Raw genomic sequence first — 13,354 nt, forward strand, 5'->3', positions numbered from 1 at the left:
AGTATGTGTTTGGCATTGACTTGTCTCTGGGTTGTTTCTAAATCGTTTCATTTTCTTAGAATGAAGCAGATGGAGATTTTGGATAAGTTGGGTAAAATTGCTTATCCCTGCTAGACTCTTCCCAGTGTACAGTGCTGTCCTCTAGTAGTGGAGCCATCACCTAAGGGAATGTGCTGTGAAGGGAAGGATGTTGTATTTACCTTTTGGATCAGGGATGTATGTTTCAAGACACGGTTTCTTTGTGTAACCCTGGCTGTCCTGGATCTCACTTTGTAGACAAGGCTAGCCTCAAACTCACATAGATCTGCCTGCCTCTGCCTCCCGAGTGCTGAGATTAAAGGCGTGCGCCAACATATATTTACCTTCTTGAAGCAGTGGTTCTACATCCTTGTCATGGCTTTCTTACTAAACTCTGTAACTTAATATGCACAGAAATGTCTGTTGTGTCTTAACCATTGTCCGCTCATTTTTGCCTTCAGGTTATGGTATGTATGGATTCAGGAGTGAAGGTAGCTTGGAACAAAAGGCTCTCAAAGATGTAACTGTATGGAACGTTGTTGGCCCAGCCATAAAAGAGGCAGCAGTTACTTCCTGGGGATATGTTTCAGATCAGGAACTTTACTTCGAAGTTTCGGCAACTGTAGGTGGAGCTCCAGAAAGTTAGCCTTTTAAAGGGAAATAGCCCCGTCATCGTATATCTGACAGTGTCTCTGGCATGCCAGGATATGGGTTTATTAAACTTTTAACGACCTTGAGGGCAAATTGGAGAATAAGATTCCTCATAACTTTGATGGTTTCTGACCAAGTCATTCTCTGTCTGTTTCTATGCCCGTCTCTTCTCATTCATTCTCGTCACTAATACATCCCTACATACTTAAGCTTACATGGATGCAGGAGTGGGGATTAGCAATCTCAAGATAGCACTAAGGGGTAGGCATAGGCAGTGCAGTCATCATTTTCAGTAGAAAGTACAACCCTGCAGTCTCTGAGCAGCAGAACGTTTCTGTAGCCCTGTTACGTAAGTATGTCTTTATGAATAAACCTTTTATTCCCTCTGTTCTGTATTGTCCTAAAATCTAGAAAGGTAAGTTTCTGCATCTTCAGTTACTTCAGGGAATTCAACGGTAGTTAAATACTTTTTAGAAGGAAAAGTCAGTTTACAAATTAATAAAATGGGGATAATAGCATGTTTCTGTAATCATATTAAGTAATGAAGACAGGAAGATTGGGAGTTCAAGGCCAGCCTGGGTTACGTATTGAGACCCTGTCTCAAAACAAAAGAAATTGAGTAGCAGTAGTTTACTTTAAAAATGCAACTACAGATCATGGAACCATGCTCAATTTTGTATATCTCTAAGAACATTTATAGGTAGCACATTAAAAGCAGAAAATGATCATAAAATGAGTATTGGAAATTATCTGCCTTTAGTCTTAAACTAAATAGGTCCTTTGTTGACACACTTCATTATTTTGAAAGCATGTTCTTTGTAGAAAGTAAAAAGACATTATAGTGTGTCTTTGAATTTGGTCAAGTAAAACTATGACACATTAAAAATGAATGTATAATGATTGGTAACAACAACAAACATGAGAGTTCACTTGGGTTTCTTTACCAGTTACTACTGCTAAAATGTTCCAAGTCTTCCTGAGCAAGAAACAAGCAATGAAAAAAAGGTATGAAATGTGTGGCTAGGGCTGGAGAGATGCCTCAGTGCTTAAGACAACTGGCTGCTTTTCCAGAGGATTTGAGTTTTAATTCCCAGCACTCACATGGCAGCTCACAACCATCCTGGACTCCAGTTCCAGGGGATCTGATTCCTTCTTCTCATGTCTGATGGCACTAGCCATGGTGTATGTGGTGAACAGACATATATGTAGACAACTACTCACATACATAAAATAAGAACTGTGGGAATATGGACACCTAATTGCTAAAAGGGAAAACTAATTTCTGTCCATCCTTAATTCATGTAGTAATAATCCATAGAACACAAACTGAGTTGTATCAGAATATAATGTTTTATTAATATTCTAAGTAGATGGTTACATTTAATCATTCTCTGTGCTTCACAAGTATTCAGCATTTTTAGGAACTGTTTTCCTGTTAGATACTATTAAATACCTTGGGGTTTATGAAGACCTGTACAACATGAGTCAGTCTTTTTTCTTGGGATTTCAGATTGGTAGAGGTGTCAGACATGTCCATACCTACTTATGCTATAACACAGAAATGAATAAATACAATAGAAGAATCAAATGTCTTGGGAATTCAGAGAAGAAACTTGCAGCTAGGAAATGAGAAGGCCGTGCTACAGCAAGTTGAATTTGACTTGTCTATTTGGAGTAGATAGAATTTCCATAGCTTGTGCTGAGGACTAGTATTCCAAGGGAAGTATTGTAAATACATGTATTCAAAAGGGCAGAATAAACTGTAAAGACAAACAGTTCAGTTTGATCAGTGAATAATAATGTAATTAAAGAAGAATCGCATGTGGCTGATCAGGTGGGTTATAATATGAGAGCTTATGTGTAAGGGGACAGGAGGAGCCTTTTAATTCCCAGCTGTGGAATGTAGACTTGATTAAATCAAGAAAGAGTGAGAAGTGTTTAGCCAGGGGAAGAGAGAAGGGAGTTGTCATTAGACATGACAGTATGTGGGCAAGCTGTCAGATGGGGTGAGAAAGGATGCCTTGGAGCAGGAGAGGTTAAGTGACTGAAGAGGGTCTTGAGAGAAGGCCCCAGAAAAGGTGAGGATGCCGAAAGCCTGAGACTCCAGTTTTAATGGCACCATGAGGAAGTTAAAGATGGAGAAATTTAGGGATGGGATGGCTGTGTGGTTAGAATTTACATATAATGTTGATGACTAACAGCATTTAAAAACAAGAATTATAACAATTTTATTGAGCCATGAAGAACAATGAAATTGCCAGGAAATGGATGGAACTGGAAAGGATTAGGCACAAACACAAGTGTCATAGTTCTTGTGTGGACTCTAGCTTCTAGCTGCTGAGTATGTTTATCTAGGTGGGAGGAGATGTGGGGAGAGCGCAGGGAGGCAGATGGGGTCCATGAAATAGAGGCTTAGGAGTGGGGTACGGGGCACACAACAGGACAGAATAGGAGAATACTGAGGGCCATAACAGCCTCACAGCAGGAAACGGGAAAGGAGATGGGCTGATAATCAGTCAAAATGAAGTATGCTTGGAGATGACTTTGTAAGATACATTTTAAATACCGGATCAGAGATCTGGAAATCAGAGTGGATGAAGATGTGTCCCACCATGACAGAATGGGTAGGAGACAGAGAGAGGTTTGGGGACCAGAGAGGGCTGGGTGAGCCAGAGGTTACTGAGGATGAAGAGAAAGTATAAGGAACTGGAGAATTAAAATGAAGAAAAAAGTCTGAACTGTGGGTCAGGTGGACATGTGTTCACGAAGACCCCAGCTCCTTTAGCAGAAGTACTGCAAACCTGAGAAGTGGCCAACTATAAAACGACAGGCTCCTCACTAACCTCTGAGAAGAGCGAGTGAGGTTTGCACCCCCGTCTCCCCACCTCTGACATACATGCGTAAAGCATCCAATAAGTATTTTCCCTTTTTATTCTCTGACTTTAGAGGTTGGCAGGTATCCAGGCTGAGGCATGAGTCAGCTTCTCATCTTGAGCTGCTGAAGAGCTACCCCACAGCTGCAGGTGGCAAGCGGGAGGGGTTTCCTGGGCTTTACTGAACAATAGGTGAGTGACTTCCTCTGCTCTGTTGAATGGGGCTAAAAAGTTTAGCTGCCTGTAGCTATTTTTGAAATGTGGACTTTCATCAAAAAGTGAGCTGTAGAATGAAGGAAGTTCTTTGTAAAGTTGTATTGAAAAATAAACACTCACGACTTAGTTAAGTTAACCCCCACCCTGACTAAAAATAAGTTGCTTCTAGTTACAATAGCAACAATACTAAAACAAAGGTTGTGATCGTAGTTTCTAGAGCCAGATCACAGGTTCATTGTGGAAAAATAAAACCCAAATGCTGGATTTTGATACACTATTAGTGTTCAAGTCTCAGAAAACAGCAAATGGACAAGTCTGGATGGCAGTGACCACTGACAGACTTCATAACTAGAAGATTAGTGTTTGCAGTTACAGCCTTTGTGTACAAGAAAGTATTCTTTATTCAGTGATCTCTGCTTAGCTGTGTACAGTATTTTAGTTAATAATGTATAATAGGTATTTGGCACAGACTTTGTTAGATTTTTACATCACATAAATGGAATCTAGGCTTCAGTGTGTTGACAGGAAGCTTTTCATCTATTAGTGAAGTTAAGGCACTACATAATTGTCCTCTCACACTGTGGCTTTGTGTCATTGAAGTTGAAGCAGTTGATCTTGTGATGGTGGTGTGTGGCCTGAAGAGGCATCCTTGAGATTGTATGTCTACTTGGCACTGCAGAAGGACAGCATTCTTCCTATCAAAGCAAGTCTCAGAGTCAGGGCATAGGCAACATTTACCCTGATTTCTTATACACCACAGGTGTCTGTTTGTCATTTGCTACCAGGAATGAGGAGATTGTCCCTGTGGGTAAATCCCACCCCTGTCACTGGTTTTGTGAGTTGTGTTTTCTTGGAACAGAGGCACACTTACTTGCCTGTTTTCATTGTGTGACAGAAACGAGTGGTCGCAACAGGAAGCATGGGAGTTAAAGTATCTACTGTGTTGTTGTTTGTAGAGTTTGCTGGCTCCACTAAGTGTGCCTCTGACCTTGAGAGCAGAGCATATTACAGAAGTGAGACCTTTAGGAAGGAGTCTGCTGAGAAGGATTGAAGGCCACACAGTTACAGGGGAGCAGTATGGCAGTACTGGGGCAACTCCTCAGTGACCTGATCACTACAGGGACTCAGTAACAACCTACTCCGTTTGTTCAGTGAATCCCAAGAATCTGCTTTGCTTTTTGGGTAGAAAGAACAAACTCTTTTGACGCCAATTTAACCATGTTTAAAGCTGACAAATGACCTTCTCATGCTATTACCTAGAACTAGACATCCCTAGTTACATTTTGTTTTCAGTATGGGCAAACCAGTCCCAAACAGGACTGGTTTTACTGTTGAGCCCTGGGAATTTCATATTCTGACATCAGCCGCTGGCCTTTGTGGTTAAACAGTTCAGAAAACATTAGACCCATTAGAAACCATCAGCCATGGTTTCTCATGTGCCTTTGCTGTATCAAGCAAGCTGGGAGTGAAAATGAGCTCTTTTGTTTACATTTTATATATAGGGCAAACGCTTCTCTCCCCCATGTCCTGTTTCCATTAGAAGCAGATTGGCAACCCCTTATCTTCAGCAGTGAGGGACTAGCCCAGCGCAGAATTGTTTTTAGGGATAGATGGGAGATCACCATTCATGCCGAGAAAGGTGTCTCCGAAGTTGTGTAGGTTCCAGTAGTGCGTTCTGATGTCCGGGTCCCTGAGCTCTCCAAGGGAGTCTCAGGAGATGGAAATAGCAGCAAGCAGCTCCATTCGTGTTGTTTTTGGTTCTGCGAGGTGAAAGTAAACACAAAGTACAAATCCTTGGGCGGAAGACCCAGCCCTGGACTTCCTGTACAGATGGATATATTAGAGACAAGGGACCACGGGAATAAGGGTTATTTGGAGGTAAGAAGAAGGTTCTGGTGGGAATTTTGAGACCAGAGTTTCCATCCTTCAGAGTACTTCCTGAACACATAAGCCACTCTCGCACGGAGAGCACTTGCAGTGTATACTCTCCTCGTGGATTAGCTTCGCAGTCAGTATGATCTATTGAAGTTCTAAACTTAGACTTTCATTGACGTTCATTTGCATTCCACAAAACTGAATATTACCAGGTATTTCCCTTCTCTTTAGTTCAGACACAAGATACCAGGTTGTACTTTAGGTGATGGCAAGAACTCTGCTTAAAATAACAATTTCAGGTGAATTAGAGGTCATAAAAGTTATGATGTCATCTCCTCATCCATCTCTTTGCAAATGTAAGACAAAGCAGATTTTTATAATATTTTAATAACTTGTGTGACAGCTGTGGTTTTGGTGCATCTTGAAAGTGGAATTCTTTTAAATTATAAAGGATTTTGTGTGCTTGAAATCCTAGAAAAGAAAGAAAAAAATCTTAAATATAATGTGCTACTTCATATATAAAAACATTCATATAAATCTTAACAATATCAAACTATAAGGTTCTTAGAGTTACAGTTAGTCTATATGTAACTAAATCTAATTTTATGGATAATTAAGTAAAAGCTGGAAGCCAAGAAGCTTGACCTTTGCTGACAATAAAGAACTTGGACTGAAGTTATAGCAAGAGGAATGGAGCTTGCTAGGCATGTGCTAGGGCACTCTTGCTGCTCTTCCAATAGCGCCAGGGCAACAGAGCAGTGTGGCCCAACACTGAGGTGGGAAACCTACCACAGGACAGAAGTGAACGGAGACTTCGGGAGCTGATGAGGGTGACAGAGAGAGAGAGAGAGAGAGAGAGAGAGAGAGAGAGAGAGAGATATCGAGATCCCTTTCATTTAGAGACAAAGTCCTTTTTATTATTTGACAGGATGACGTTATTTTATTACAATCTTAAAGATTTTTCTCTGTAAATTACAGATGAGGATAGGACATGATATTTGTTCCCTAATTAAAGGTTAGTGTAGTAAACTACAAAACATAGTGACTTCTGTCATAGATCCTAACAAAAGTAAATTATAAATGAATTTACAGGAAAAAAAACCTTTACAAGCGATAAATGGGTATTATATACTACTGTCTACTAGAATCACTTAAATGTTTAAGGTGCTGATGCCTGAATTCTGCTGGAAGAAGTCTGAGAATCCCTTCCCCAGAGTTCTGAAGGGTTCTGAGAATCCTCTTTTCTCAGGAAAGGATTTAAGCTTCTGAGAATGTTGCCTGTCCCCTCTCTATTATATTGCCAAAAAGTAGTCCAGCATGTCCAAATGATGTTCCTAACTGGTCTCAACTAGATGATAATTTCCTTTACTGCAGTAGCAGGTGCTATTTTATGCCCCTAACATTTCCAAATGCTTGGAATAAAAGTCTAGAACCACAGCATGGAAGTAGCCATCTACCAGGTCAGACTTCAAAGACACAGGGTGCCTGGGCTCCACCTCCACCAGGGTTAGCCTGTGAGAACTTGACTTAATTTTCTCATCTATCAAAAACAGCTAAAAATGCCAGACCCAGTCACATTAAGGAGGTATGTGGTGATATATTGTGTACCCTAATAAACTTGCTTGAGGATCAGAGAACAGAACAGCCACTAGATTAGACATAGAGGTTAGGTAGTGGTGGCACACACCTTTAATCCTATCTCTCAGGAGGCAGAGATCCATCTAGATCTGTGATTTCAAGGCCACACTAGGAACAGAGCCAGGCATGGTGGCACACACCTTTAATCCCAGCACTTGAGATCTCATGTCTTTGCTTGGGAAGGACACATGCCTTTAATCCCAGAAAGTAATATGGCAGGACACAGAAAGGTATATAAGACGTGAGGAGGTAGGAAAAAGGCAGTTCAGCTGAGATTGTTTTGGGTGAGGACCCAGGCTTTCAGTCCAAGAAAACAAGATCAACTGAGGAGTTGGCAGCAAGGTGAGGTTGGCTGTGGCTTGCTCTGCTTCTCTGATCTTTCAGCTTTCACCCCAATATCTGGCTCCAGGTTTTTTCTTATTAATAAGCCCTTTTAGGATTCATGTTACAGAGGTAGACTTAGAACTGAATACCCTCAACAGAATATGATGAAAATCACTTCCTGTAATTGCTCCGTAAATACCAAACATCTTTATCATGCCAATCCAGATGGAAAGGAACTACTTAGATCCTTTAGTGTACCAGTGGTAGATACCAATCTAAAGTAATAGAAATCCATACATTTTCTTCATTTTTCTGCTACAGTCCCTAATATACCTATTCTAATAACATGCTTTACTAGTACTCACATTTTCGCTCATTGGAGTGGCTTTCGATGCAGGACTACCCTTCCTGTTTGTAGAACATAAAGACAGTATTTACTATATTATTACTTCCAACTGGAACCCATCCTCATTCAGCAGGACTATCTTAGCCAGGCAGGAAGAAAACCCAACAGCCCAGCCTGCTTTCTGACATTTATAGACAGTATCCAGAGAAGCCATGCAGCAAAGTACATACAGGTTTGTGTGAAACCCTCAGCAACAAAATGTAGCCTGAGGCTAACATGCTAAATTGTTTCTGTGGAATATACAAACGAGATTTATTTTCAACCTGATATATTAACATTAAATATTTTAAAAGTTGATTATTATAATCTGAAATTTCATTTGTCCAAAGTTTTACGTGTTGATTGGGATTCTTGTAGAAGCTAAATGAATTTGAAGACTATAGATTTCATGAGTAGACACAAGGTGTAAAGAAATAAAATGTTCCTTCCTGGATTATGAAGACTCCTGTCTGATTTGACAGAGGCTCAAATTAATAAAGTATAAATCTCCCTCACTTATTTAAGATCACTTTTCACTTTGTTCAAAACCCTCCATTCACTTTTCATCTTAATAAAAACCTGAAGTGCTCACGGTTGCCTGGTGCTGGCGTGGGATTGGGTAGTGGCCGCACCCCCAGGCAGCTCTCTCCTGAATTGCCCCTTTGCTAATTCTGATATTTTAGACTTTGACTTGTGTTTGTACTGGGATAGCACGAGATTGAGATACCAGGGTTGAGGCAAGAAGTCAATGACAGGTGAGTCTTCAAAGGATTTAAGACAAGCCATGCCAGCTGGGAAGAGGGAAGAATGTGTAAACGGGATCCATCTGCCATGCTTGTATATAAAGGGAGGTCAGTCACAGATCAAGTGCAGCAAAACTGGGATTTTGATGATCTCATCATGTCTTATGCAGGACTCGAGCATTTTTGTTAACAGCTGAAGTATTTTCCCCCAGGGGTTAGATTTCTCTGTGGGTAAGAGCACTTGGTAATCTTGCAGAGAACTGGGCTCCCGGCACCTCTACAGTGGCTCACGACCATCTGTAATTCCAACTCCTGGAGATCTGACACCCACTTCTAGCCTCTGTGGATACTGTAGGCACTTGGTACACAGTCATACATTCAGGCAAAACACTCAGTCACATAAAAGTAAACTAAAAAAGAAGAAAAATATTTCCCCCCAAACTCCAGATTTGCATATATTCTGTTACTGATTATTTCTACTTAATAGTCTAATAAGCTTATTTGAATACTGAAAGTTCAAGCACTCTGGACCTCCCCTCCCCTTGACCCTGCTCCCAAGGCCACATCTCCTACAATCTTCCGCATTCAGTAAGTAGAGGATATGTCTTGTAACCCTGAAGCCACCTCCCACTTGACTTTTCTCCTAACAGCCTGAATCTCGATCAGTTAATTGCTGAAAATATATCCACTATGCTATAAAACCCTCAAGTACTCCAACACTACCATGTTGGGACCATAAGCTATGTTGTCTTGTCTTAGTTTCTGTTTGTTATCTAATTGCTCTACCTGCTTTCATTTTTTTTCCCTTAAAGTTTATTCTTAACAGAGAAATCAAGATGGACATTAAAGAATTAAAAATTTTAAAGCTGCTTACAGTCCTTCATGGACTTCCTATGTTACTTAGAACCAAAGCCAAATACCTCAGAATCCTCAAAAGTGCTTTGCAACATCTCTGTATAGTCTGTCCCCCAGGACTTTTGTGTTTATCGCCTCTTTCCCTCACTGCTGGACGCACAATGCTCATCTTCATGTCTCCCCATACACCGGACATCCTGACCTTGAGCACTTTCATTTTTTTTCTCCCTTACGAGAACACCATTGTGGCTCTCTGCTTGGCTTGCTTCCTTCCTCAGCCTTTACCAAACATCACCTAGGCCCCTTCTAGACCCTCTATTTAAGTGATAGTCTCCACTCCAAGTCTTCATACTCTCTCCTTTTTCACTTGTCACACTCGGCAATGTCCTAGAGTGTACAGGGTTAGTTATTTCCTGCTCCTGGAGTGTAAGCCCCGTGTTGATACTGATTTTGATACATGATTTCCAATAGAGATTTTGTGGGTGTTTTGGCCTTTTTGAAAAAACTGATATAATGGCAGTGCCTGGAGCAGTGTTGGGCCCCAAACTGATGAAATTTCAGTTAAGTGTAGAAAGTACTAAGTGGAAGCTTATTTGAAAAATTTCAGCTTAGTGAAACATAGAAATGTGTTTTTAAAGTTGTACTATGGAAATGACTACAAAATTAGGGACCATGATTCTTCTCTTGTCATTTATAAGCAGGCACAAGGACAGAGGTAGTATGTATTTCTTGACGAAGGCAATTAAATTAACTTCTAACAGGATTACTCTACACAAACTACTTTTGACATTAAACAGAGGATTAAAGAATAAAAGATATGAAGAAAAGAGTGTTGCAAAAGGATACTTACTGGAAGGAAGTTTCTTCTACAAAAGAACAAGTATATATCATTAGTGCAAGAATTACTAGGCAGATCCATCTACCATGACTTTGGCTTGACTCCCTTTGAGTCTCACCTGCAACATTTGTACCTTCTAAATGAAAATTTCCTATCAAAGGGCATACGGACAACAAGTGGTTGGGCTTTGAGGGCTCAGGGGTAAAATCAAGGATACTTTAGTTGGTTTTATAATCCAGAAGAAAACAAAATTCCAAAAATGTTATCAAAATTTAAAGTATAATCATCATCTCATCAGCTTATTCATTAAAATAATGGAATTCTTTTGGTGTAGGGCTAACATTTCTTTGAAATGTGGTCTCAAGGTAGTGTTACTATTATTAAGTAATTTCAAGTTTGCCTCTGTAAAAATTACCTTACAGGCCCCAGATAATAAGGTAGGGAGCTGGGCCTGGTGGTGCAAACCTACAATCCCAGATACTTAGGAAACTAAGGCAGGGTGATCATAAGTTCAAGGCCAACTTGGGCAACACAGTGGAAAGGTAAAAGGAAAGTTGGCCATGTTGCTCAGTGGCAGAGCAGTTGTCTAGCCTGTAGAGAGCCCCTTTTTCCCGTACCAGAAAAAAAAAAAAGTAGAAGGGAAGGAAAAACAGATATAAACTGGACGTGGCCAGAGGTTATAGTTTGCTGATGCTGATCCGAAACACAAGTTCAAAAATACAGTTCCCCTGCACAGGTTTTCTGCCATAAATAAATGGAAATAATGAACTTAGCTAATGAACTAATCCCCATGTCAACTCTCAGTATTTTAAGAAAGGTATCTTTACTGACTCCTCATTTAAAAATCATCAGGGTTTTTTTTTCCTCACTAGGTAAAATGACAAGAATTTTGAATAATAATTTTGTTTATACTTTCACTGTTGACCAGCAGGGGGACACAGCTAGATTCTATTCACAAAATAGGCTAGACTAAGCTAGACTGAGTTCTCATTCACACAACGGTTTATTCTTTTTTTTTTTTTTCTTGACACAGGGTCTTACTTTGTAGACCAGGTTGGCCTTGAACTTACAATCTTATTGCCTTAGCCTTGTGAATGTTGTAATTACATGTGTGAGCTCCATGCCCAGTAGCAGCTAAGCATAAAGAATTACCTTGAATCAGTTTTCATGGAAACATTTCTGATGTGTAAGATTTACTTATGTTATCAGCAACTCCTTTTGATTTTGTTTTATTTTGATATGAATAATTTTCAACCTAAATTCTAAAACTAATATCCATTATTAAACAATGGACCTAAAATTCATTCATGTTATAATTTATTGTTTCATTTAAAAATTCAACTTCATATCCTTATGTCAATGCAGCAAGTGGAAGCTCTTGAGTTTCCATAAATTTAAACACAGGGAGAGAAGGAATACATTAAGAGAATAAAATATGTTTAAATCTCAAAAATGTATATCAAACTAATTGCATGGTCAATTGTGTTTTAAAGTTGCAAGAGTTCTAACTATGAGGAACTAAAACCTTGTCCGGAAGCATCTCTAGTTCAGTAGGGTCTATGTGTGCTCGTTGGTTTTGTTATGTCATTTTTTTTTTTTTTGAAATAGGATCTCACTATGTAGCCCAGGATGGCCTCAAACTATCTATTCTCATGACTCTATCCTACTCTCCAGTACTGGGATCCCAGATATTCACCTCCATGTTCACGACTGTACCCTGCCCTCCAGTAATGGGATCCCAGGTATAAACCCCCCCCAAGCCCAACTAGGTTTCTAGTTTTCGTTGTCAGTTTTCTTTATAGTTGTACTAAGTTAGACATTCAACATCCCACCGTTCTATACTGAAACATTTCACTGGTGGTTATAAAATTAGAAATCAATGTTTATCTAGAAAGACCCAATTCCAACTTAAAATAATATAATATAAAGATCTCACACATATGTTAATACATTATAAACATTTGTCTACATTGAATGTCTTTGTGCTGTTATATTCCAAGGATGATTCTCACACATTCCATGGAATTGCCTAGAATTTTTTGAAAAGGAAGCATCCTCCATCTCACCCCACCTCGACTCTAGTTGCCAAGGTGTATCACAACCCTTATGCATGTTATTGTGAACATTATCTATCATACAATAGCAGTAAAAATGCTCTCCAGATTGGGTAGAACTTCATAGGAAAAACAGTATACCTTAAAAGAAATCTCTATATTAATAGGAAATTACGTATCTGAGAAGGATAAATTCAACTTACTTGAAAAGTAGCCTTTTCTCTGAGCATAGCATACACTAAGGCCACATACAGAAATCACGAAGGCCACAACTACTACAGCTGCTATGATGCCACTTATGTTGAGAACATCTGGAATGTGAAATAATGCATGTTTGAATTGTTGGACACATGCCATCATTAAATCCAACAGAGTCATAAAAGCTCCCCTTGGTAGCAATGCTGAGCATACCTGTATGCTTTTGCAGCCTATTTAATTAAGTTAATTTCAAGACATGGCCCAAAACTTATTGAAAATATTCAGAGAACCAAGCTTCGCTAAAATCTTAAATGTTAGGGCTGGCAAGATGGCATAGTGGGTAAAGGCACTTGCCATCTACTGAACACCTGAGTTCAATCCCTGAAACCTTTCTCTGACATCCACTCATGCCCTGGGTTTAATCCCTGTGGGTGGGGGTGGGGGTTATTCTCTGAAACTCATATTTCCTAGGAAAGATTCAGAAGCTGTCATTTTCTTGGATTCTAAAAGTCATTTTGTCAGATATAATGCATTGTAGCTACAGTTTGAACCACATCGATTCATAACTATTCCGTGTGTCTTGGAAAACCTACCCTGCAATTAGTATAAGCTTAGTGTTTCAGGGTATTGACACACCCATCATCAATGGCTTAGTAACAATAATCCATGTGGCTAACACAAATGCT

The 13,354-nt window shown here is 39.7% G+C and overlaps 1 protein-coding gene across 1 annotated transcript in view; it reads right to left on the reverse strand.

Moving 5' to 3' along the window:
• Positions 1-4,120: 4,120 nt before the first annotated feature.
• The window catches only part of Jam2 (junctional adhesion molecule 2), a 49,894-nt gene continuing 40,660 nt past the window's right edge, over positions 4,121-13,354 (reverse strand). The window contains exons 7-10 of the mRNA XM_059277587.1: positions 12,674-12,781; positions 10,429-10,444; positions 7,961-8,003; positions 4,121-6,104 (exon numbers count right to left, since the gene is read on the reverse strand). Coding sequence (XP_059133570.1) covers positions 6,072-6,104; positions 7,961-8,003; positions 10,429-10,444; positions 12,674-12,781 — 200 coding nt within the window. The 3' untranslated portion in view covers positions 4,121-6,071. The remainder of the gene's footprint in view (positions 6,105-7,960; positions 8,004-10,428; positions 10,445-12,673; positions 12,782-13,354) is intronic.

This window comes from Peromyscus eremicus, chromosome 12, assembly GCF_949786415.1.
Source record: "Peromyscus eremicus chromosome 12, PerEre_H2_v1, whole genome shotgun sequence".
NCBI classification, from domain to species: Eukaryota; Metazoa; Chordata; class Mammalia; order Rodentia; family Cricetidae; genus Peromyscus; species Peromyscus eremicus.